The 26,738-nt window shown below is 45.2% G+C and overlaps 2 protein-coding genes across 3 annotated transcripts in view; both read left to right on the top strand.

Annotated features, from left to right (window-relative positions):
* Nucleotides 1-7,432, top strand: part of GRK3 (G protein-coupled receptor kinase 3) — a 163,133-nt gene extending 155,701 nt beyond the window's left edge. The window contains exon 21 of the mRNA XM_021666189.2: nucleotides 307-7,432. Within this exon, the coding sequence (XP_021521864.1) occupies nucleotides 307-468 (162 nt within the window). The 3' untranslated portion in view covers nucleotides 469-7,432. The remainder of the gene's footprint in view (nucleotides 1-306) is intronic.
* A 10,285-nt stretch (nucleotides 7,433-17,717) lies between these two features.
* The window catches only part of MYO18B (myosin XVIIIB), a 285,467-nt gene continuing 276,446 nt past the window's right edge, over nucleotides 17,718-26,738 (top strand). For both annotated transcript variants that reach the window (XM_064367868.1, XM_064367869.1), the window contains exon 1: nucleotides 17,718-17,855. The gene's annotated coding sequence lies outside the window, so the exon portion shown is untranslated. The remainder of the gene's footprint in view (nucleotides 17,856-26,738) is intronic.

The following is a 26,738-nucleotide window of genomic DNA, read 5'->3' on the forward strand; positions in this document are numbered from 1 at the left end:
TTATTATAGGCTTCAGTTGTTTTAGAAATCAAAAGTCATCTCTGAACAAATTAAAGACAGTGATTCTCAGAGTGGGATTGTACTGGAATCACATGAAGGGTTTTAATGTGGCCTTTCGCTGCTCTTTTCAAGAGGTTCTGGAGAAGGTGGCAGCGTGACCCATTAGCTAGTAACGCCACTGGGGGTGGACACATGGGGTGTGCTTCCTTCAGGGGTTCCAGGGATGCTGGTATTCAATAGAGGCATCCACCGCTGTTGCAAAACGGGTGAGCCCATCACAATGTCTGCCTTTGTGTTCCCACTCAGAGTGATCCAGAGTTCGTGCAGTGGAAGAAGGAGTTGAACGAAACCTTCAAGGAGGCCCAGCGGCTGTTGCGTCGCGCCCCGAAGTTCCTCAACAAACCTCGGTCCAGCACTGTGGAGCTGTCAAAGCCATCCCTCTGTCACAGAAACAGCAATGGCCTCTAGCACCTAGCAACAGGGAGGGTCCTTGAGGAGGACACACCAGGGTCTCAGCCTTTTGGGGTGAGTGAGGATGAGACGTCTGATCTATTCACACTGGGACTCCTCCAGGCTCCCGAGAGGAGTCGGGACGCTTCAGCTTGGGGTCAGCCCAGCTCCCTGCCTTGTCACATCTGTCCCCAGGCAAAACTACTGAAGAAATAAAAATTCTTTTTCTTTGCTACACACTTTGGTACCTATGAACCTAGAACTTGAAATGACTCCTACTTACCACGTGAATTTTTATGTCTGATATCAAACACATCTAAGACTTTCCAGGCTGGACTTTGAAGATGTTCAGTGCGAGGTCACAGACTGCCCTAAGCATTGCCGACTTTTATCCCTACTCACTGCTGATTTTCTAGGTCTTTGCTCCGTACTACTGGGGGATGGGAGAGCCACGGTATGTTTCTTTCATGTACCTCACCACTGACTTCTTGTCCTGGGGTTAAAAGTTGAAGATATTTTCTGACGATATTAAAAGTTGAAGATCTTTCTGCACTCGGGCCCTCCTCTGGGAGCTGCACCCACATGACTGCCCTGCCTCTGACCAGTCTGTTCCGGGGCCCCTTCAGCCAGGTGGGAATGACAGACACATCATCTCCAAATGGATGGGATTAACTAATCATTGAAGGCATTCATCCGTCCATCATTGGAAAGATTGACACTGATTCGGAAGGACAGGCAGTGGAGTTTTAGGTTTCAGGGGCAAAGAGTATTTTTCAAAAGTCTTTGAGTCCAGTGCACGCAAGTCAGCAAGCCATACCTGGCATGCAGGAACACATGTGGGTGAGTCGGTCTCGGGTCTCCACGATTAGCAATTGTGTGACAGTCCTTCTGGTTCCTTCTGCCTGACCCTGGGAGACATATCAGGAATGGGTGTGCAAAAGCAGGTCTGTTTTACGTCTTAGTTATAATTTAAGATGAATTGTATTGAAAAAATGCCGAAGAATGAATGTGTTAAAATGGGTTAACTGTATATTGACTTTCATGTCGTCATCCATCTGTCATGAATGAACGATACTTTGCATGGGCTGGTGTACGACAGTGAGGACCTCAGGGCATAAAGGCTTTTTGCTGGGTCCCAGCAGCATCTGCCCCAGGAAGTCTGTTTTCTCCCCCTGCCTTCAGGCCCCATTGATACCCCCAAACAGATGCTGGGTTGAGAACCAGTGAAGCCCCCCATGTCATCAGTCTTGAAAAAAACCATTTGACAAGTCCACTTATTTGTCCCATTCTTGGAGTGTATGTCTTTAACTTGTTAGTGTGTGTCTTTAACTACTAACAGTATAAATAACTTGACATCAGAATTGTCCTTGATATTTTTAGTGGTTCCAAATCTTTGTTTTTATACTTATGTGCTGTCTTCACGGGCAAAGTAAGTACTTTTTAATGCAGTTATTTTGAGAGTTTGGATGACAATTTAACAAAAGGGTCCATTGTTTCCTAAGAGTTACTTTGCAAAAAAAAAAAATGTGGGGGTTTGTTGTATATCTCAACTACTAATAGGGGCTTAAATTAACATACATTTTCTACTATCTGTTATTTCCAGTGTGGGAGGAGGGATGTACTGCTTATACGCATTCTCCTTATTGAAAGGGGAAGAATAGTATTCACATTCTATTTAAACACACACACACGCACACACACGGCAGGAGGGATGTACTGCTTATACGCATTCTCCTTATTGAAAGGGGAAGAATAGTATTCACATTCTGTTTAAACACACACACACACACACACACACACACACACGGCAGGAGGGATGTACTGCTTATACGCATTCTCCTTATTGAAAAGGGAAGAATAGTATTCACATTCTGTTTAAACACACACACACACACACACACACACACACACGGCAGGAGGGATGTACTGCTTATACGCATTCTCCTTATTTAAAAGGGGAGAATAGTATTCACATTCTGTTTAAACACAGACACACACACACACACACACACACGGCAGGAGGGATGTACTGCTTATATGCATTCTCCTTATTTAAAAGGGGAGAATAGTATTCACATTCTGTTTAAACACAAACACACACACACACACACACACACACACACAACCCAGAAGCAGAAAAACCATTGTTCTTAAAGCGTGAATGTCTTCCCAGCCCTGGTTAATTATAGCTGTGACTGGTGCCATTCTTGTCTGCATCTCAAGCTCATAGGTTCTCAGCACATGCAGTTGAGCAAGCACTGGGCCTCATGCCTGTCCTTTATCTCCAGGATAAAGGGCCTCCTGTTGACTCCACCAGGGCCTGGGCTTAGCGTCTAATATCTCATACCTAGGGCGTGAGCTACACAAACGTATTGAGAAAGATTATTCAACTTTCCCATTCTTGTTCTAAAATTGAGCCAATCCACATCTCTTTCAAAAACTAGAATTTTTGCTCCAAGAGAATATAAGCCTCATCTCTCTTTTAGAAAAGATATACGAATTGGAAAATACTCTGAGAGTCCTTTTCCTTCAGACTTACTCCAAGTAAACTTTTACACTTCCCCAGCTCACATTTGCTTTGTAATGATATGGCTGAGAAGCACATCTGGATGTCATTTATTAAATGTACTTTGTGAGATTAGGTTGAGCTGCTTCTGAGGGCGGCACCAGTTGTGTCGGGGTCTGGTTCGAGGATCCGTGAGGGGCCCGTCTTCTGCCAGCATGTTGCAATGGGGGTGTTTCTGCGACAGACAGAGGATACCACTGTGCCTGTACCTGGTGCCTGCGTGGCCAGAAGATAAGTCAGTTGGATTAAACATCTTGGTATGCTTGGCTGTTACTTATTTTTTTAATTTTGGGAGTTGGGGCCTTGCTCTGTCACCCAAGCTAGAGAGCAGTGGTGTGATTGTGGCTCACTTTCAGCCTCGAATTCCTAGGTTCAGGCAGTCCTCCCACCTCAGCCTCCTGAGTAGCTAGGGCTACAGACGCATGCCACCTTCCTTGGCTAGTCTATTTTTTGGGTAGAGACGGGGGGTCTTGCTGTATTGCCCAGGCTGGTCTTGAGCTCTTGGGCTCAAGCGATCCTCCTTCCTTAGCCTCTCAAAATGCTGGAATTAGAGACGTGAGCCACCCATGCCCAGCCGTAGGACTTGCATATTTTAGAAGGTTTTCAAGTGTTACGTAATTCCTAGATCTTCACCCTTCTTACACTCCAGCTATTAAAAAGGACAAAATTCAGCCCACGTTTTTTCATTATTTTGATTTCTGTGGTTGGGATATTTTAACATTGATGAGAAAAATAATTGAGGTTGATATTTTATTTTTACAAAATCATGTTGTAATAAGTCTTGATTTCCTGATTCAAAAGAATCAATAAAGCAAAGCCTATAAGTAGTAGATTATTTTAAGCTGCTATATAAGATACATATGGAATAAATTTAAAACTTTTGTGAACTCAGGTTTATTATTTTTGACCTAAAACATTCTCTTTGGTTCGTGTATCCCCTCATGTCATGGGGACTCATTGGTTTTCCTCCTTTGTCATATTTAAATATGACTTTCAACAAAACCTCTACAAGTCAGCTTATTATTTCAACGTTAATGCAAAGTGCTTATGCCTCTGATGGGTCCATTCACTGACATAACAGTTTCAAATCCTCTGCATAAAAAGAAGGGGCCAAATACCCAGTGAGATGCACCAAGGGAAGGAAGCATTCTGCTCAAGACAGCAGCAGCAACAAACAACGGTCTGTTTGTTACAAACAAGATTCAGCCTGAGTTCTGGTCTGACATATGCCAGATGGATATTAGAAACATCTTTTAAGGCCATATTGGCCATCTACAAAGTGCTGTTTACCAATTGACGACAGGGATTTAACTAGATTACAAAGACCAGAGTGGTTTTCCTCTACTTTTTACAATTTCACTCAGAATTTGTAGCTGGGCCAATTCAACACATTTTACTTTTCAGTGGAATTGATTTTTCTAATGTTTCAGAATTTTAACATATCAAGAAGAAAACAGCATTCTCAGAATCTGGCCTTTCTCAAACATGATGTAAATCTGTAGAAATGCTTTGAAAGTGCTGGTGTAAGATAAGAGTTGCCTTGTATGATTTAATCATATGCAGTGTTGTCTCGGTGGTGTTCAGGGAAATGTTTCTGTGTCATTCAGAGATGCTTGATGAATTAACACCTCCCACGCTGAATGAGGGGTTGACTTGTGGGGATGCTCTGGGCTTCGTTGGGATCTGTGATAGGTGGAGGCTGGGCGCATGTCATAGAGAGAACAGTAGTAGAAATGGGACGAAGGAAGAAAGAAGTTGCTGGTAAAAATCTTTACACCATAAAGTACCAAGGAAATGACTGAGTTAAAATAGGTGAGGTTTTTCCCCTATAACAGGAGATTTTTCCTTACACTAATTATTCTAAGACTTGGTCACTTTGTTTTTGATTATGGAGCTGCTGAACTCATTCAGAAGCCATTTGCTGCCTATCAGGACTTTCTGAAGAAGTTCTTTTGCCTCTGCCTGCCCTCTGGCACCCTTCCATGAGGGCACAGGGGACCAGGAGCTAAAGCAGCACCGGACCATCTCCAAAACACTGTGTGTGCACTTTGCAGTCCCGAGGTGGAGAGGTGGTGTCTGGATCACTGTGAATGCATTGCCCATTGGTCAACTGGGGACATTGTTATAAATCCATTGAAGTCCTAGTAAATCTCTCAGAATAGCAGGCCTCTTCTGTTCTGTCCTGCTCACCCTAACAGTGAGTTACCAGCCTGGGCAACACAGCAAGACCTCGTCTCTACAAAAAAAAAAAATTTTAAGTAATTAACTAACAGTTAAATTTTTACCTAGAGATTTAACATGATTTTTTCCCTCCTATGTAAAGTTTACTGGAGAGACTTGAAATAATTACTTAAATTCATGTTAATATGATCTTTTAAAAAAAAATCCAGGTCACATGTTAGTAAAGTGCACTATGGAATGAATGAAATTTGAACTCTAAAATGGTACTCCTTGGCTTCCTCAAGTCATGATGAACTTTAAGTTTTCTTTGTCCCTAAAGACTAAGATAGCTGTTTTATTTTAGCAGAACAACAGAGATTTCCGCTCCTGCAGGCTCCCACAGCTGGCCCAGTGTGGGTGTTTTTGACCTAGCTGTGTTAGCATTGATTGAGAAATGTCGGACCCCAAATTTTAAATTGCCTTTATTAAAAACAAACAACCTATAGAAAATGGGTTAAGAGTATATGCATTTCATCAAACACACATATAGGGGAAAAAAATCCTTCATTTTAGAATTAAATAACTCAGCTTTGTATAGTAGAGTTAGCTCTCTGATATCGAACCATCTCAAAATCATCTCTGAAAACCAGTAACTATGCTTCCATTTTTAATTTTGTCCTAAATATGAGATGTCTTTGATGTAAGGGTAGGGAATGGAGAAATATTTTCAATTGTGTATTTGTATTACAAAGAACTTGAAATTTACTTTCTTAGTTGATTTTATTAAATGATGTACATATTATATGTGGTTTATAAGCTCAACACTGGCCATTTTTTTAGTTTTATTGTTAAATGGTATTTTTCTATGTTTAATTATAATAGCTTTGGCTTTTTCTGGATAGCATAAAGATCACTGAACTATATATATATATAAGAAACAAGAGTTCTATTTTAGCATAAAAGCATTTTATATTATTTATTGAATCCATCAGTTTGTTTTCATCAAAACCATTCCATCTTATTTCTGCTCCTTTTTATTTGTATAGTTTGTTATTTAAAGAAATGGCAGTCCTTCCTGTTCTTAATACAATAAAATTGAAATAACACACGTAGCAATGTGGGCCAACATCTCTTCTCACCACCATGGACTGTTCTCAACAACAGTTGATCTTCTGGTCTGTGCTGAGAGGCGTGTGCACGGCTTTAGTCACATCGGGCAGCAAACTTGCTGTGAAATACTGCTTTCATCTACCTCTTCGGAAGGCTTCTTGCTTACTGACAAGCACCCCAAAGGTTTTATTCTGGACTGGCTGTCTCATAAGAGCATTTCTGTAAGACTTTGCAGTGTAATTCCCTTGGAACCTAGGTTTGTTTCTAAAGCCACAGCATTGTCCAGGAGCCCCTGCGCGCGGCGTGCGCGGGGCAGGTAGCTATCCCCTCCCATGTTATTAGTGATCCCTTAGGATTGAGACGTACAACTGCACAGCATCGATTCCCCTCATTGTACCAAATCCCCACCATCAGCCTTGCCATTGCCTTAAGATTTGATGATTGCACCTGATTACCCAACCACTAAACAGAAAGGCCACCTTCATGCTTTCAAAAAGGCAAGCTGCATTTAGAAACACTGCTTTTAGGAGTAGCACATTTGAGTGTGACATCCCCCGCCCCACAGTCACTATTTCAAAATGGTTTCAAAAATGGGGTCTTAAAGGTAAGCGCCCTCATGCATGACTAAAACTTTGGAAGAGGTCTTCTATTTGAATGGACCCTTGAGGATTTATGTGAAATAGAATGAAGTCCTGTTTCTGTGAGAGAACGTGCCTCCTCACTCATTTGTCTCTGTCTGTTTTCATAGCCATCAATATAGTAACGTATTTACTATGTTCTTGGCAAAGTAGAATACCCTTAAAGAAATCCATTTTCTATTGTGCATTGCTATACAAAGTGAAGCCAGTAAACTAGATACTGTAAACCTAGATATTGTACCTAGAAAAATTATCATTGGTTCTATCGCTTTTTGTATCTGTTGTGCTAGGGAAGGTTTATAACCCCTTCTCTGTATACACTTACTAGTGCACGTCTGAAATAGCATCCCACGGGAGATACAGCTCCACAGCCAAGGTCACCTGCCCTGTGTGGGGCACACCATCAGTTAGCACCACCATTTTTACAGTTACTTTGGAGCTGCTAGACTGGTTTTCTGTGTTGGTAAATTGCTTATATAAATCTTAATAAAAAGGATCTGTACCAAGATATCTACTTCAGTGTGCTGTTTTTCCCCTTAATTAAAAGCCGCATTTCTTTACCGAGCTGTTAAGATACCAGAGAGTGACTGATTGGAAAGAATCCAATCAGACTCTGGGGGAAATTCATGCAGAGGCTGATTTTATATAGAGGAGGAAGGGGACTGCCGGAAGCATTTCTGCTGATTTGGTGGATTGTTGGAACATCACTGATTTCAGGGTTTGGGGGACCAGCGCTCGTGCCCCCTGAATAACACGCTGCAAATGAAGAGCCTGGAGATCCCAGGCGGTGAGGAAACACAATTGGTCTCTCTCATCTCCACTTTATCTAGAAGCTATCCGGTGCTCACCAGCCCACCACTGGGAGACGCTTTGGATTCCCTCCCAGAAGACAAGACCCCTTGCTCCCTATCCCTGCTCCCATGGAAATGTGCTGGGATACCCCCGTGGTGCCTGTCACTATAAACCAGAAATCCAAGGTGGCAGTCCCCAAGCCATAGCTGTCTGGGCACAACTGTCTGCCTGTAGGTCTGTGGGTCAAGGGCAGGCTGGGTATCTCCTGTCTTTAAGCTGGAGGGGACATATACCTTGCTAGTTCAGGAAAGAAGGAAGCCACGGTTGGCCCATGTAGCCACTGAGTAACCCTGGAGTCTATTTGTGCTTGCCACTTTGAAAACCATTTTGCAAAATAGTCAACAGGGGACCCAGCTACGGAGTGTGTAGCCAGGTCCATGGGGAGGAGACGACAGCCATGGTGGTGCCCTTGGTCTAATGTGTTATGTAACCGAGGGCAGCTGGATATTGGAGTTCAAAAAACCAAGCACTCCTCTCAAGAACTGCAGAAATCAAGTCACTCCCTCGGGAGCCAGAAGGTGGGGAAATAGCATTGGGATCTCAACTCCCAGCATCATACCTTTGGACAAGCTCTTTGGCCCTCAGTTTTCTCACCCTTGTGTTAATGAGGGTTGAATTAGAGGATCCTGAAAGGTCATCCAAGCCAAAAACATCCTCCGTCTCTGACTAGAGGTAAGTGACGTGTTGAGGCTGCAATAAGGAAATGCTCTCCCAAGTCCTAGGCTCCTCCTGCGTTGCGTTATGAGTAATCATGTTAATGTCCCCCTTTAAACTCCGAGTTCCTGGATACCGGAACCCCACAACTACGTATTGAATTTGAGAAGAGCCATCTAACAACTGCAAGGCTTTCTCTCCCTGGGTGCTTTTATCAGTTTGGATATTGGAGTTCTAAAAAAAATGGTTTTCAGGCCAGGCACGGTGGTTTATGCCTGTAATTCCAGCACCTTGAGAGTTTGAGGCGGGAGGATCACTTGAGCCCAGGCATCTGAGACCAGCCTGAGCAGCATAACAAGACCCTATCTCTACAAAATAAAAATAAAAAACTAGCCAAGCGTGGTGGCGCATGCCTATGGTCCCAGCTACTCTGGAGACTGAAGCAGGAGGATTGCTTGAGCCCTGGAGGTGGAGGCTGCAGTGAGCTGTGATTGCGCCACTGCACTTCATCCTGGGCAACTGAGACCTTCTTTAAAAAAAAAAAAAAGTTTCTCAGCCAAATTATTCGGGCTATTTCCAGAGATCAGATTCACCAAATAAAACCTTCAGCTTTTACTTTGTGCTCACATATGCAGTTTTGGACATGCACATAATTAATGAAATCCATGAAGGGAAATTTAATGACTTATTTTGTTGTTTTTAATGTTTAATTTTTGTGGGTATATAGTAGGTGTATGTATTCGGGGTACACGAGGCAGTTTGATACAGGCAGGCAATATGTAATATCCCACCAGGGAAAGTGGGATATCCATCACCTCAAACATTTACCCTTTCTTTGTATTACAAACATTCCCCTTATATTCTTGTAGTTATTTTAACATATATACTAAATTATTGTTGTCTACAGTCACTTTATGGTGCTATCAAATACTGGTTCTTATTTATTAAACTAGGTTTTTGCACCCATTGACCATTCCCATACTACCCTTCCTAGGCTCTGGTAACTATCATTCAACTGTATCTCCAGGAGATCGATCGTTTTCATTTTTAACTCCCACAAATGCATGGGAACAAACAATGCTTGTCTGTCTGTGCTTGGCTTATTTCACTTAACATAATGTCTTACATGTCCTTCCATTTTGTATATGTTGTTACCAATGACAAATGACAAGGTCTGTTTTTTCTTTTTTTTTTTGAGACGGAGTCTGACTCTGTCACCCAGGTTGGAGTGCAGTGGCGTGATCTTGGCACATTGCAACCTCCACCTGCCAGGTTCCAGCGATTCTTCTGCGTCAGCCTCTCAAGTAGCTGGGATTACATGCCCTTGCCACCACACCCAGCTAAATTTTGTATTTTTAGTAGAGACAGGGTTTCACTGTGTTGGCCAGGCTGGTCTTGAACTCCTGACCGCATGATCCACCCACCTTGGCCTTCCAAAGTGCTAGGATTACAAGCGTGAGCCACCACACCCAGCCGATCTCATTCTTTTTATGGTTGAATAGTACTACATTTGTATATGTACCACATTTTTTTTTTTTATCCATTTGGTGGGTGCTTAGATTGATTCGAAACCTTGGCTATTGTGAATAGTGCTGCAATATACATGGGTTGTCTTCAATATACTGATTTCCTTTCTCTGGGGTATAGACCTAACAGTGGAGTTGCTGGATCATATGCCAGTTCTATTTTTAGTTTTTTGAGGAATTTTTTTTTTTTTTGAGACGACAGAGTCTCACTCTGTCACCCAGGCTGGAGTGCAGTAGCGTGATCTCGGCTCACTGTAACTTCCACCTCCTGGCGTTCAAGCGATTCTCCTGCCTCAGCCTCCCGAGTAGCTGGGACTACAGGTGCATGCTCCCACACCTGGCTAATTTTTGAATTTTTTTAGTAGAGACAGGGTTTCACCATATTGGCCAGACAGGTCTTGAACTCCTGACCTTGTGATCTGCCCGCCTTGGCCTCCCAAAGTGCTGGGATTACAGGCGTGAGCCACCGCGCCCGGCCACGATTGGGTTTTTTGATGCTGCTGCTTTTGGGTAGTGTGTCTGCTTTAGGGAGAAGCAGATTCAAGATGTCCTTTCCACCTGGTAGAGGTGAAGTTAATGTTGCCTCTTTGTCAGCTGGTCGAACTCTTAAAATTTCCTTTAGTGTTTCTAGGGGTCCCACCTTTCAGATTCCTATTGCCTCGAGCTTATTCTCGGCCAGGCCCGGAAGATGAAGTCACAGATGCAAGTACCTGGTATTCAATCCTAACTGCCTTTTTAGAGTTGCTCTGAGCGTTGCACTTGCAGGCAGGTCCAAGGTTCATCATTGTATTTCAGAACTGGAGGTTTAAGCTCTTAGCCTCTTCATGAAAGATCAACGCGGCAGAGGGAACCAGCAGTGAACATGAGTCTTCGTAAGGTAACTGCAAAAAGGAGGAAGCATTTTCTTATTCATTTGTATTCAGGCTGCCTAACTTTAAAAAAAAGTCAACTGGGTAAAATATGGATACATTTTGGACCTGAAGTTCAAAATGCATATTAAAAATTCTATGGCAACCACTGAAAAAATAGAAATAGTGAATAACTACCAAACTAGTATCAAGAACAATTGTAAATTAAGGCAAAGATATTCCTTGAGAAGAGCAACCCCAAGGCAAATAATTGTCAGATTCACCAGCGTTGAAATGAAGGAAAAAATGCTAAGGGCAGCCAGAGAGAAAGGTCGGGTTACCCACAAAGGGAAGCCTGTCAGACTCACAGCAGATCTCTCAGCAGAAACCCTACAAGCCAGAAAAGAGTGGGGGCCAATATTCAACATCCTTAAAGAAAAGAATTTTCAACCCAGAATTTCATATCCAGCCAAACTAAGCTTCATAAGCAGTGTCTAGAGGGAAATTTACAGCACTAAATGCCCACATGAGAAGCCAGGAAAGATCTAAAATCGACACCCTAACATCACAAAAGAACCAGAGGAGCAAGATCAAACAAATTCCAAAGCTAGTAAAAGACAAGAAATAACCAAGATCAGAGCAGCACTGGAGGAGACAGAAACAAAAAAATCCCTTCAAAAAATCAATAAATCCAGGAGCTGGTTTTTTTAAAAGGTTAACAAAATAGATGGACTGCTAGCCATATGAATAAAAAAGAAAAAAGAGAAGCATCGAATACATGCAATAAAAAATGATAAAGGGGCTATCACCACCAGTTCCACAGTAATACAAATTACTATCAGAGATTACTACAAATACCTCTATGCACATAAACCAGTAAATCTAGAAGAAATGGATAAATTCCTGGACACTTATACCCTCCTAAGACTAAACCAGGAAGAAGTTGAATCCCTGAATAGACCAACAACAGGGTCTGAAGTTGAGGCAGCAGTCCAGGACCAGACGGGTTCACAGACACATTCTACCAGAGGTACAAAGAGGAGCTGGTACCATTCCTTCTGAAACTATTCCAAACAATACAAAGAGGGAATCCTAACTCATTTTGTGAGACCAACATCATCCTGATACCAAAACCTGGCAGAGACGCAACTGAAAAAGAAAATTTCAGGCCCATATCCATGATGAACATTGATGCAAAATTCTTCAATAAAATACTGGCAAACCGAATCCAACAGCATATCAAAAAGCTTGTCCATCACGATCAAGTTGGCGTCATCCCTGGATGGTTCAACATGCACAAATCTATAAACATAATCCATCACAGAAATGGAACCAAAGACAAAACCCACGATGATCTCAATAGATGCAGAGAAGGCCTTCGACAAAATTCAACAGCGCTTTATGCTAAAAACTCTCAATAAACTATCGATGGAATGTATCTCAAAATAGTAACAGCTATTTATGACAAACCCACAGCCAATATACTGAATGGGCAAAAACTGGAAGCATTCCCTTTGAAAAGTCCACAAGACAAGATGCCCTCTCTCACCACTCCTATTTGACATAGTATTGGAAGTTCTGGCCAGAGCAATCAGGGAAGAAAAAGAAATGAAGAGTATTCAAATAGGGAAAAGAGGAAGTCAAATTGTCTCTATTTGCAGATGACATGATTATATATTTGGAAGACCTCATCGTCTCAGCCCCAAATTTCTTTAAGCTGATAAGCAACTTCAGCAAAGTCTCAGGATACAAAATCAATGTGCAAAAATCACAAGTATTCCTATACACCAATAACAGACAGAGAGCTAAATCATGAGTGAACTCCCATTCGCAATTGCTCAAAGAGAATAAAATACCTAGGAATACAACTAACAAGGGATGTGAAGGACCTCTTCAAGGAGAACTACAAACCACTGCTCAAGGAAATAAGAGAGGACACAAACAGATGGGAAAACATTCCATGCTCATGGTTAGGAAGAATCAGTATCATGAAAATGGCCATACTGCCCAAAGTAATTTGTAGATTCAATGCTATCCTCATCAAGCTACTATTGACTTTCTTCACAGAATTGGAAAAACACACCTTAAACTTCATATGGAACCAAAAGAGAGCCCGCATAGCCAAGGCAATCCGAAGCAAAAAAAAAAAAAAAAAACACAAAAACAAAAACAAAGCTGGAGACATCACGTTACCTGACTTCAAACTATACTATAAAGCTACAGTAATGAACAACACGGTACGGATACCAAAACAGAGATGTAGACCAATGGAACAGAACAGAGGCCTCAGAAGTGACAACACACAACTACAACCATCTGATCTTTGACAAACCTGCCAAAAACAAGCACTGGGGAAAGGATTCCCTATTTAATAAATGGTGTTTGGAAAACTGGCTAGCCAAATGCAGAAAACTCAAACTGGACCCCTTCCTTACACCTTATACAAAAATTAACTCCCAGATGGATTAAAGATTTAACCATAAGACCTAACACCATAAAAACCCTAGAAGAAAACCTAGGCAATACCATTCAGGACATAGCAATAGCGACAAAAGGCAAAATAGACAAATGGGATCTAATTAAACTCCAGAGCTTCTGCACAGCAAAAAGAAACAATCATTAGAGTGAACCGGCAACCAACAGAATGGGAAAAAATTTGCAATCTACCCATCAGACAAAGGGCTAATAACCAGAATATACAAAGAACTTAAACAAATTTACAAGAAAAAACCAAACAACCCCATCAAAAAGTGGACAAAGGATATGAACAGACACTCCTCAAAAAAAGACATTTATGTAGCCAACAAACGTGAAAAAAGGCTAATCATCTTACATTAGAGAAATGCAAATCAAAACCACATTGAGATACCATCTCACGCCAGTTAGAATGGCAATCATTGAAAAATCAGGAGGCAACAGGTGCTGGAGAGGATGTGGAGAAATGGGAATGCTTTTACACTGTTGGTGGGAGTGTAAATTGGTTCAAGCATTGTGGAAGACAGTGTGGCGATTCCTTAAGGATCTAGAGCTAGACATGCCATTTGACCCAGCAATCCCATTACTGGGTATATATCCAAAGGATCATAAAACATTCAATTATAAAGACACATGCACACGTATGTTCATTGTGGCACTGTTTACAATAGCAAAGAATTGGAACCCACCCAAATGCCCATCAATGATAGACTGGATAAAGAAAACGTGACACATATACACCATGGAATACTATGCAGCCATAAAAAAGGATGAGTTCATGTCTTTTGCAGGGACATGAATGAATCTGGAAACCATCATTCTCAGCCAACTGACACAAGAAGAGAAAATCAAACACCACATGTTCTCACTCATAGGTGAGTGTTGAATGGTTAGAACACATGGACACAGGGAGGGGAGCATCACATGCTGGGGTCTGTTGGGGGGCACCAGGGGAGGCACAGCGGGGGGATGGGGAAGTTGGGGAGGGATAACATGGAGAGAAATGCCAGATATAGGTGAACAATGAGAACACATAGACACAGAGAAGGGAACATCACACAACCGGGCCTGTCAAGGAGCGGGAGGTGGGTAGAGGAGGGATAGCAGGGATAGATTAGGGAGGAATAACATTAAGAGAAATACTTAATGTAGATGACAGGGTGATGGATGCAGCAAACCACCATGGCATGTGTATACCTATGTAACAAACCTGCACGTTCTGCACATGTACCCCAGAAATTAAAGTATAATAATATATATATATATAAATTATAAATTAGGCACAGTAAGATTTAACAACAACAATAATAAAGTAAACAATTATAACAATATACCTGTACTGTAGTAAAAGTCATACGAATGTGCTCACTCCCTCTCAGCATCCTAAGGTACTGTACTCACCGATCGTTGGATGGTGCAGGTAACTGGAGCCTCGTAAGGTGAAACCAGGAATGAAGGTGGACTTATGCACCCACATGGCTCTCTGATAGCAATGGAGATGACAGGACCCCAGAATGACAGAGATCAGGCGGCAGCACTCATCATAGTGAGTGGCAGGTGGGAGCGGCTCACAAGACATACGGAGATGATTAGTAGAATGTAGCATCTCAAGGGCAGAATAGATGGGCCACCAACAAGTGTCCACTCCATTTGTACCATTAAAAGAGTTAAGATTGCGGCGGGCGTGGTGACTCATGCCTGTAATCCCAATGCTTTGAGAGCTGAGGTGGGACAATCACTTGAGGCCACGAGTCCACGAGTTCAAGACCAACCTGGGCAACATAGCCAGACCCGATTGGTACAAGAAATTTAGAAAAATTAGCTGGGTAGCGTGGTGTGCGTCTGCCGTCACAGCTACTCCAGAGGCTGAGGTGAGAGGATCGCTTGAGGTAAGGAGTCTGAGGCTCCAGTGAACGTGATCAGGCCATTGCATTCCAGCTTGGGTGACAGAGTGAGACCTGGACTCTAAGAACATAAAAAAATATATATAGGGATGATCAAGAGACAGATGTCAATTGTCCATATAACATGTCACAATCCCTTGGCTGTTTTGTGGATCCAGAACTCCTTAACCTAAGAAGAGGCCAAATCTCCAGGGAAAAGGACTGCAGCCCCATGGCAGGTATGTAAAGTGATCATTCCCTTGGTCTTTGCCCAAACAAACCCACAGACACTTGAGCTGTCCTGACGCCCAACAGAACAGCACCACCATCCACTCCTTCCATGACACCACACCAGCTGGATCAGGTGAGCCCAAAGCTGGCACTTCTCTGGATGCCTTGATAAGAAATCCTCCACTTTCTCGTTCTTTCACCCTACCTAGGGAATGAAGCCTGGACTGGACGATAAATGCTCAGCTGGGTGACAAAACTATGCTTACAAGGGCTGCCCTAAATCACAGTGTGGTCAAAGTAATACTTGGTGGTCTTGTGTAGCACACGTCCATCCACCACAGGTGCCAGGTGAATGGAGCAAATACATGCCATGTTGACTCCCTGGGGACAGACAGTTCCCCTCAAGTCAACAAAACCATCATGCAGGTTGTGGCCTATGGAGGGCCCCAGCCCTGGGCCCAGAGAATCATTTCTGCATGTCAGCCCCACCGTTTCAGACCAACAGCCTCGGAAAGACAGTGAGAACAGGAAAGCCCAGGAGCTGATGGTTCAGGATCTGTGATGCAAGGTGCGGCAGGTGGAGGAGGTTTGTGTTTCAGTGTCAAATGATCTAGCACGATCTGGAGAAAACAGCTCACTGGGACCTGTCTCCAACCTCTTCCCCTGGTACAGCCTAAATGTCCCATGCCACTCTTTGCTGGGGGCCCCAGGGACCCCTCCTCAATCTTATGTATATTGTATTTTCTTTTTTTTTTCCAAAGTGTAGTTTTGTTCTTGTCACCCAGGCTGGAGTGCAATGGTGCAGTCTCAGCTCACTGCAACCTCTGCCTCCTGGGTTCAAGTGATTCTCCTGTCTCAGCCTCCCTAGTAGCTGAGATTACAGATGCCCCCCACCATGTCCGGCTAATTTTTTGTTTTTTTAGTAGAGATGGGATTTCACCATGTTGGTCAGGCTGGTCTCGAACTCCTGACCTCAGGTGATCCACCTGCCTCTGCCTCCCAAAGTGCTGGGATTACAGGCGCGAGCCACTGAGCCTGGCCTAGACTGCCATTTTCTAAGCAGCCTTCCCTTACTGTTTCAATGAACTTTTGATTGAATGCTAATTTTCAACACCCCGGAAGGAAGTGAGTACTTTGGGAAAATATTGCTCAATGAGCTCTTGGGAAAGAGGAGCAACACCACGTGGGAATTAATGAAACAAGTCTCATAGGAGCAGTGCGTCATGCTGGAGTGATTATAGTCTTTGGAACCAGAAAGACTCTGACTTAAGTCCTGACTCTACCCTTCACTAGCAGCACGGACCTGCATGGTTTATCTAATTTATTGAAATCTCTACTTTTCTCCTTTTAGGCAGTGGACAAAGCACTTTTTATAGCACCTAGTTTGCTGCTGTGCGTAAGATGGTTTCCTCTAGGGCCAGCACAGCCTGGGTTTGAATTCTGGCTTTCTATGGCCTTGGGCAAGTTGCTTAACCTTTTTTTTTTGATAGAGTCTCACTCTGTAGCCCAAGCTGGAGTGCAATGGTGCGGTCTTGGCTCACTGTGACCTCTGCCTCCAGGCTTCAAGCAATTCTCCTGTCTCAGCCTCCCAAGTAGCTGGGACTAGAGGCACACGCCATGACGTCCGGCTAAATTTTTTTGTATTTTTAGTAGAGACAGGATTTCACCATATTGGTCAGGCTGGTCTCGAACTCCTGACCTCAGGTGATCCGCCCACCTTGGCCTCCCAGACTGCTGGGGTTACAGGCGTGAGCCACCGAGCCCAACCACTTAACTTTTTTTGTGCCTAAGTTTCCCCATTCGTAAAGTGGGGTTGGGGAAAAACCCTACCTCATAGGGAATGTTAAGTGAGTTTGTGAAAGCCCTGGGTGCCTGGGATGTGATAACCGCTACCTAGACCTTAGGTCTGTTTACATGCACTGGTTGTTTACTAAAAGGCACCCCAGCATTCATTCAAGTTATTTTCTTTTCTTCAGAGTCTGCCTGGCATGTAGAATCGGCCAGTTCTCCTCCTCACCCAGTTCCTGCAGCCTCCGGTTATCTGTGTGGGCAGAGGCGGGAGTGTGGGTGTGTGGCCTGCTCTGGGACAGGGATGACGAGAGAGCATGTGCTTGTGTCCGGAGCTGTCCCCTTCCCTGCTCGGGGGCCACCAAATATGTCCATGGTCTCGGCTGCCTGGTCCACGGCCACCCTGGGCTGCCGTCTCCTGGCCAGACCTGGAGCTCACAAGCTAATTTTAGAAATGACTGGTCGACTCAGCTGCTGCTATCACATTGGCCCAGAAGGAGGGTGGGGGGAGGACGGGTCGGGGAGGGGCAGTAAGGGAAGGGATGTGTGTCTGTGTGTGTGGAGGGGTGCTCCTTCGCTCCTGCTTTCCCGGGCTGGGGGGTTCCCTTTGTGGCCACCTGGGGCGACGTCTTAGGCAGTCGTGGTTCCTGTGATCTGTGTCCTCTTTGCAGAAGGTACTGTTGGGCTGGGTTTTCGATGGGCACCTCGTGAGCTGATGGGCAAGTCTGAATTTTCAGGAATGTGCTGTTGGGGGCTGCGGTGGCAGGGCCTCCGGGTTTTGGTCTATTTTAGGTCTTTCTGCTGTTGAGAGCTTCCGAGGCCTGATGCCTTTGCTGGATGTCCATGCTGCTCAATTTGAAAACGAGTGTTTCGGCGGAAAGATTTTAGAACAAAATGCTGGGGCAAGGGAACATTTTTAAAAGTCCCTCTCCTCAGGACCAAGCTGTTCGCTAATAATTTTTAAAAATGCGTTTAGGGTCATGAGTTAATCTCCGCTGTGAATCTTTGCCGGCAGACGTCAGGGTTTCTATTTTTCCTCAACTCCCAGTGGTTTCTGCTTAACTGGTGTTGGGATATGATCAGGGGAGAGCCCGTCTTCCCCTTTCACGTTGCCAACTCTGTTGAGTAGAAACGTCAATTTCAGTGTTCTCTTTTAAACTGCAGATTAAGCATGTGTGAGTGTTGGGGGAAGGGCAATGGAAGTTCATGGCCGAAGGTTTCAGTTTCATGTCGCCTTCCTTGAGCTCTGTCTGAGGGAAGGTGTCCTATCTGGCACCGCAGTTAGCAGGCATTTCTTTGAATGCAGAAGATTCACAGGTCTCAGGGGCCCCGCAGTGGGGCAGAAGGGGCTATGCTTTGACGTGGAGCTCCCTCCCAGGAGAGGAGAAGACCTCACCAGCTACAGGCCTCTGGGCTGCTGCCTTCCTGCAGCTTTCCCGTGGAGGAGGCCAGGAGTGGGGATGCCTGGAGTGGGGAGCCCAGGCAGTCCCAGTCAGCTGCCCAGTCTGGCCTCAACCCGCAGGTACAGGAGCCTTGACTTTTGTCCCGTAGGGCCTGGAAAATGAGGCTGTTACTTTGACTTTGCGGTTGTTCAGAAAGATACTGCCTCATTCACTGCACCAGCTCATGGAGGCTCAGTGGCCCACGAGGGCTTCTGGAGCCCAGTAAGGATGGTGGTTCCCTTGGGCGCTGTATCTGTTGCTGGCCTACGTTGTATTCTCCCGTGTCTGGGTTCTATGTCCAGTGTGTACCGTGGGAACAGAAAACAGAGGGGTCTATGTACCATTAGGCTATGGATGCGTTCTAGAAAATAAGAGTAAGGAGGAGAGAAAGAAAAGAAAAAGGAGGAGGAGAAGGAGAAGAAGGAGGAGGAAGAAAAGCAGGAGGAGAAAGAAAAGAATGAGGAGAAGAATAGCAAAGGAAAAGGCAAGAGGCCAAGGGGTGGAGGAGGGAGGAGAAAGAAGGAGGAAGAAGAGGAGGAGAGGGAGTTTCTAGTCCCCTGGCTTTTGAAGGGCTGCATGTTACCAATCAACAAATATTTGCTGTCACCTGCCTCCAGGTCTGGCCACCTTGAATATCCGGTTTGGGCTCTGTAATCTTGGGCAAGTCCTCTCCCCAGTTGGAACTCAGTTTCTCCTTCTAAAACCTGAGGGGGCCTGTGTGTGGTGGCTCTTGCCTGTAATCCCAGCACTTTGGGAGGCCGAGGCAGGCGGATCGCCTGAGGTCAGGAGTTCGAGACCAGCCTGACTAACGTGGAGAAACCCTGTCTACTAAAAATACAAAATTAGCCGGGTGTAGTGGCGCATGCCTGTAATCCCAGCTACTCAGGAGGCTGAGGCAGGAGAATCGCTTAAACATGGGAGGCGGAGGGTGTGAGCCAAGATCGCACCAGTGCACTCCAGCCTAGGCAACAAGAGCTAAACTCCATCTCAAAAAAACAAGACAAAAACAAAAACAGAAAAACAACAACAAAAAAAACTCTGGGTGGGTTGGGTTAGACCACCTCTGAGATCTTAAGTGGAATTCAGCACCCAGGGAGGTGTTTCTTGAAGTGAGGGGTTGTCGATGACCTACCCATCAGACTCACGTGGGCCAAGGGTAGGGTGGGGGTGTTTTAAAATGCAGATTCCTGGGCTCATCCCAGACCTATTGAACACTCCTGGGGAAGGGGCACAGAAATTGACAGATTTTAAACCTCACAGGTGGTTCTGGTGCTCACCCAAATTGGAGAAGAGTTTTCCTTTGATTTGAGCTAACGAAACCATAGAAGGCTGTTGCCAGCACCTGCCCCATCAAAACTCATGAATTTCTACGTTTCACAAATACGGACAAGCAACACAGCACTTTATTAGGGTGTGACTGTTGCAAAGATTTTACAGGGCCAGTGTTCCTCCAGGGGTAAGATCGGGACTTTCTGTGGCAGTTTGAGGTGAGAACAGAGGGCCACAAAGCTGAGCAGAACTACCTCGTGCTGCCAAGTCTACCTTGTAGACTTGGGCCTGTGAGTCTACAAGGCCAGGGTGAGACAGCCCTTCACTGGGTCCTGGTAGATACTAACAACTGTCTGAATGGCCCATTTTAAGCACATGGTTGGCTGCTGTGGTGTGTGACATTAAATTAAATGTGAAATTAAATTATTTGGAAAATGGAAGAGGTGGGTTTGAGACCAGGGAAGATCCCCCTCCCCACCCAGAGTGCTGCCCAATCCAACCCCTCCTGTGACAGATGGTGCAGCTGAGACACAGAGAGGGGAAGCCACTTGCTCAAGGACACACAGCTCTGCAGTAAGGGTGTTGGGCTGAGATCAGCCCCTGCTGTCATGGCTGGTATTCAGGGAGCAACCGGGAGCCTCTCGGGTTAGAAATAATAATCAAATCTGGCTGGGCACGATGGCTCATGCCTGTAATCCTAGCACTTTGGGAGGCTGAGGCAGGTGAATCACCTAAGGTCAGGAGTTCAAGACCAGCCTGACCAACACAGAGAAACCCCGTCTGTACTAAAAATACAAAATTAGCCGGGTGTGGTGGCACATGCCTGTAATCCCAGCTACTCAGGAGGCTGAGGCAGGAGAATTGTTTGAACCTGGGAGGCGGAGGCTGTGGGGAGCTGAGGTCGCGCCATTGCACTCCAGCCTGCGCAACAAGAGTGAAACTCCGTCTGAGAAAAACAATAATAATAATAAACAAAATTCACCATATTACCCCTACCATGAAGACCCTAAGGAAAGGTTAAACCTCAGCTCTAGTTTGAATGAGGCAGCAAAAATAAATTGTATCTTATTTTATTTTTATTTTGAGACAAGGGCTGGCTTCATCACTCAGGCTGGAGTGCAGTGGCACAGTCTTGGCTCACTGCAACCTCTGCCTCTCAGGTTTAAGTGATTCTCCCATCTCAGCCTCCTGAGTAGCCAGGACTACAGGAGAGCACCACTATGCCTAGTTAAGTTTTATACGTTTTTGTAGAGATAGGGTTTCACCATGTTCCTCAGGCTGGTCTCGAACTTGTGAGCTCAAGTGATCCACCCTCCTCAACCTCCCAGAGTATGGATTACAGGCGTGGAACCACTGCACCTGGCAGAAAATGAACTTTGTTACGCAAACAAGGGCTTTGGACACCAAGGTAGATTTCTTTCTCTAACATACACACACATGCATACACACACACATGTGCACACACACACACACTCTCTCTCTCTCTCAGTCTGAAGGATCCAGAGACACCATTATCTTCATCTGAATCTCCCCTCTCCCAGATCATGACTCACCCAGCTTCATAATTTTCCCTGTCTGCTCCATTTTTCACGTGTTTCTCCCTGATGCCGATTTACTTGTAAGAATTGTAGTTTCTGGCAACAGAAGAAAGATCCTCAAGAATAGGCAAAGTGAGTTTCCCACGTGGCCAGTGCTCATGCGTAGGGTAGCAGGAATTTCAAGGTTCGGGGTCTCAAGTGAATTTTTCTCTGCCCGTACAAGACTGAATGCATTTTCAGCTGTTTCTTGGGTACCAGCTGGGGTTTGAGTTTCAATTTCATGGAGGGCAGCTGGATTAACTGTTGCGTAGAGGAGAGATGGTGGCTTGATGGGATTAAATGTCTCATTCACGCTTAATATTCCAGTGAGCTTGGGCGTGAGTTATTAGCCCCATTTTAGAAGCCAGGAAGTAAGATTTGGCGTCTGGAGTGACCCCAGGTTATGCAAGGTGAAATAAAAGCAGGACTCAATACCTTTGTGCTAGAGATGGGACTGTTCAACCTAATGTAATAAACAACATCTGTTGCGATAATAAATTGTGCAGCATTATTTCACAGGCACAGATAAGAAAGCTTTTTCACATTCGTTACTAATTTAATCCACTGACGATCAAGGCAGGGCAGTGATACAGTCCCAGTTTTATAGAGGAGGAAACTGAGCATCAGAGAGGTTTAGTGACTTGCTTTTCTGCCAACAGTGGATGGCTCATTTTCTGAGTTCTTTGTCTGTTACATCTAGTTATTATTCAAAGCAAAGATGATGTTGCCCTCTTTTTCTCTTGATGCTCCTTCCCATTTGTCATGATTCTTCTGGACCAGGGTTCTGGCCCAGTGTCAGCGTAGATGCTGTTGATATTTGGGTTGCATACCTCCTTGTTGTGGACCTGTCATGTGCTTTGGAAAATGGTTAGCAGCATCCCCGCCCTTGACCCAGTAAATGCCAGCGGCCCCTCCTCTCCAGTTGTGACAACCCCAGATGTCTCTAAGATGTCGCCAAAAACGTCCGTTGGCAGGCATCGTCGCCACTTGGTGAGAACTATGGGTCTAGTTTAGTCCTGTCCAACAGAACTTTCTGCGATGATAGAAATCCTCCATGTCTGTCCTGTATAATATGGTAGCCATGAGCCATGTGGCTCATACAACTGAGATGCTAAATTTTTGATGTAATTTAGTTAGAATTAATGTAAATGTAACAAGCCACATGTGGCTAGTGGCTACTGTATTAGTGCAGCTGTAGGTAGCAACACGGTAGTGGATAGAAAATTACCCCTTTGATGGAGCAGTCAGTTCCTAAAATCAATCAGGGGAGCCTGCCACCCAAGTCTAACCAGCTTCTTGCTTCATCGGAGCAGGGAAACTCTAGGCTGGAAATGGCAAATACTTGGCACAGGTGCCATCCCTAGCCATTCCTACATCCATGGCAGGCATTGCTATGCAATCACAGCACGCTGTCTTGTTCAGCCTAGGCATAGCTCAGAATGTTCCTCAATACCACACTCTGGGCAGCCCCCAACTACAGATCAGTTGGTGCTGTTGAGTGAAAGAAACATTATTGGACATCCTGGCACTCGGCCACGAGGCCCATCTGTGAGGCCCAGCATCTTGTCAGCCTGTAAGAGTGGTGGGATGACTCACTGGGTGGCCAGGAGTGGGTGGTCAGCCTAGGTCAGTGGAGCAACCATGATACAGAGATGGGAGAGCCAATGGGCTGGAGGAGCTGAGATTTTTCTTTCTAATTTCTCAAAGAAACACCCACTGCATGATTTAGCAATGGAGGCTGGCAGGCTGGGGGTGGGGCTACTGGCTGGTCAGCCATTAAAATGCAAAGCATTTGAAGATTTTAATCCATCTGGGACTGAATCTGAGTCAACTGGGGACATGGCTGTTGCAAAGGACATAGTAATAAAGCCAGTAATGGCTCACAGGCCTACGGAGCATCTAGTACTCAAACCTCTCCATGAAGCGGGCAAGAAAAATCAGCATCCGCATTTAACAGATGGAGGAGTTTGCAGACCTGAGAAGTCTGACAATAGGCACGGTGGGGCCACACTTAGATCTAAGAATTCCAGGCCTGTCGTGGGCCTGTGGAAGTGCAGGAAGCCTGCTGCGTAGACCCTGGGCAACCCTTTGCAGAGCGAGATGTCCACTTCTGCTGCAGAAGGCAGGATAGAAAACTCCCAGGAGACAGTGACCATTGTTCTGAAGACACTGGGAAAAGGCTGAAGGCTACAGATGAGAAAACTGGGGGGCAGATGTCATCATTTCAGTTGGAAAAGGGGTGTTAACCACCTTGTCTGTTGTTCCAGAGAATGGAACTGAGGCCACTGTGTGGCTGGCCTGGGGAGGTAGCTCTCTAAGAAGGAAGAAAAAGCATCAGACTTAACTCACTGGGACATGAGGACCTTGGTTCTGCTATTGCAACTATAGGACTTCGAGAAAGTCAGTTCCCCTCCCTGGTCCGTGGATGCTGGGATATAGGCGAAGTAGGTTTTATGGCTTCTGGGGGCCTTTTGGAGCTCTGGTTCCAAAGAAGAAACACAATTAGAGCAGACTCCAAATGTCCTGTGTATTAGTGAGCTCCCTGTCAATGAACACGACCAAGAGTGAACTCACTGACTCTGTATCCAGGAAATTCCCTGTGATGAGAGCTGGGTCTGTGGGGTTTCTCCACGTGCAAAGGCCCCAGGTTCTGATGCTAAGGGTCATTTCTGGAAGCCTCCACACATGCTGCTCTCTTACCGCCATTCTTCTTCATCTCCCCACCCCACCTACTTTTCTCTTCCTTCCTCTCTCCGTCTTCAACGTTTCTCTTTCCCCCATCAACCTTCCTGCCTTTGTTTCTCACTCATCCCTCTCACCTTTCTCACCTTCATATGTATTGCCGTGAGTGTGACCTGAATCCTTGGCTATAGCTGGCTGTGGGCCACCCTTCTCCTGATTAGGGAGAGGATCTGCATGCTGGGCAAAGTGCCTTTTCATTACTGCCTGGCTCTTCAGCCACCAAACTCCGGGCTTGGATAAAGTAGGCTGAACCTCGTGTGAATCATGAGTCTCTTTGTCTATTTAGCCTGCAGATGGCAATAGATAGCACTTATGCACCATTCCCTCCTTCCATGCCCAGGGCAGATATTAATAATTGATCAGAACACCCTTCATCCACTGAGCCCAGATAAAAGCTCAGAGTCCTTCCTATGTAACCCACCAAGCAGCCACTGTCTGTCTATCAGGATTGATATGTGGGCTAAGACCTACTTCTCCTTCTTGGGGTAAGGCAGCTGTAAAGTCAGGGCTATAGTAGGGTGCAGAGGGTTCACTCCAGTGGAGCCATTTGAGGAGTTTAGGAAAAAGACTATTTACCAAAGTGGAGGCAAAATGCAATGGCAGCATTAAGGTAACAGTCAGCAAATGCCAGCCCATGGCCAGATCCATCTCCCTGGCTGCTTTTAAAAATAAAGTCAAATTGAAACAGCCATGCTCATTCATGTACGTACTAAGTATGGCTGCTTTTGAGCTGCGAGGGTAGAGCTGAGTCATTGTAACAGAGAATCTACAGCCCCCAGTGCTCAAAAGGTTTACTATCTGGCACTTTTCAGAAAAAATTTGCTGCCGCCTCCCTTAAGGGAAGCTGCAGCACTTTGAGGATAGCAAGAGTGGAGCTGTTACTTTTTCTGAGCCTGAAGTGTCAGAGGAGGGAGTGCTGCCACTACAGGAGAGGGTAGAGTGGAGACAGACTGAAGGTGTCTTTGGAAGAGGGAGGCAGGCATCCCATGGCCGTCCAGGAGGAGAGCAAAGATACAGATGCCGTCTGATCTCCCGCTGGTGGATGACTCCCATTAGCTGAACCCACCTGGAAGATGGAAAGCGAGGGAGTCCATTGGAAGAGTCCACAGGGTCGGCATCCAGACATAAAGCAAGGTGGAAGAGAGGGAGGAGGAACCTGAAGGTGGTGTCTGCAGTTCTCCCAGCATCCTTTTTTCCCTCTGTGCCTGACCTCTGGTATGTCCATCAGAGAAACCAGGTATCAGGCAGCCAGATCATTCCTGCTGAGCAACTAAGCTCCACGCTGGTGTTCTCGGTGGCCAGCCCCTCTGCCTGCCTCCAGGAACCCTGTGGAACGGCTGAGGGATTACATGCTTACACTCATCAACCAGACTGTGAGCAAGACAGGATTCTTTTTTATTACAATTTAAAGACATTGACTTAGCATCTAATATTTTATTTATTTATTTTTATCGTTATACTTCAAGTTCTGGGTTACATATGCAGAACTTGTAGGTTTATTATGTAGGCATACGTGTGCCATGGTGGTTTGCTGCATCCATCACCCTGTCATCTACGTTAGGTATTTCTACTAATGCTCTCCCTCCCCTAGCCACCCCCTCGACAGGCCCCGGTGTGTGATGTTCCCCTCCCTGTGTATCAGGCAGTGAGATGTGTTCTCATCGTTCAACACCCACTTATGAGTGAGAACATGTGATATTTGGTTTTCTGTTCTTGTGTTAGTTTGCTGAGAATGATGGTTTCCAGCTTCACCCATGTCCCTGCAAAGGACATGAGCTAATCCTTTTTATGGCTGCATAGTATTCCGTGGTGTATATGTGCCACATTTACTTTATCCAGTCTATCATTGATGGGCATTTGGGTTGGTTCCAAATCTTTGCTATTGTGAGCAGTGCCGCAATAAACATACATGTCCATGTGTTTTGATAATAGAATGATTTATAATCCTTTGGATTTACATCCAGTAATGGGATTGCTGGGCAAGTCAGAATTCTAAATGAAGATGGAATTGATAAAGAACCAAATAGTGACCTAAGTCTTGTGGCCAGTGGAGGGGTGGGCAGGTGACAGGGGGTAGTTGGGTAGAGGCTGTAGGAGGCTGTCAGAGTCCTGCAGGGTGACGTCGGCTGGCACCCTCAGGCATGGTGTCACGGAGGATAGTGGCCCCACAGGCACATGAACGATGGCAGAGTCAGAACTAAGAATGGGAAGGAAACAGTTTTTATTGAGCAGCTGCTGTGTGCCAGGCACAGTGGGGGTCCATGCTGGAAAGCCAGTGTGCTAAAGTGGCTGCCAGCACAGCCTCTGAAGTCAGATCATCTGGGTCCAAGAATCAGCCCCATCACCTCCCGGCTGGGTGCAGGACACATCCCCTCCCTCTGCCTGAGTGTCCTGAGGTAGAGTTACTCAGAGAAGCCACCTCTTCAGGTGGAAAGAGTAAATGATGTGATCTACTTAAGTCCTCAGCATTGAGCAATGCAGAAATTCTAGTGGTACCATTATCCATAGCCCTGATTTTGTTGTGTTC

Source organism: Aotus nancymaae, unplaced genomic scaffold (assembly GCF_030222135.1).
Source record: "Aotus nancymaae isolate 86718 unplaced genomic scaffold, 86718_ANA_hifiasm-v0.15.2.pri h1tg000076l, whole genome shotgun sequence".
Lineage (NCBI taxonomy): Eukaryota > Metazoa > Chordata > Mammalia > Primates > Aotidae > Aotus > Aotus nancymaae.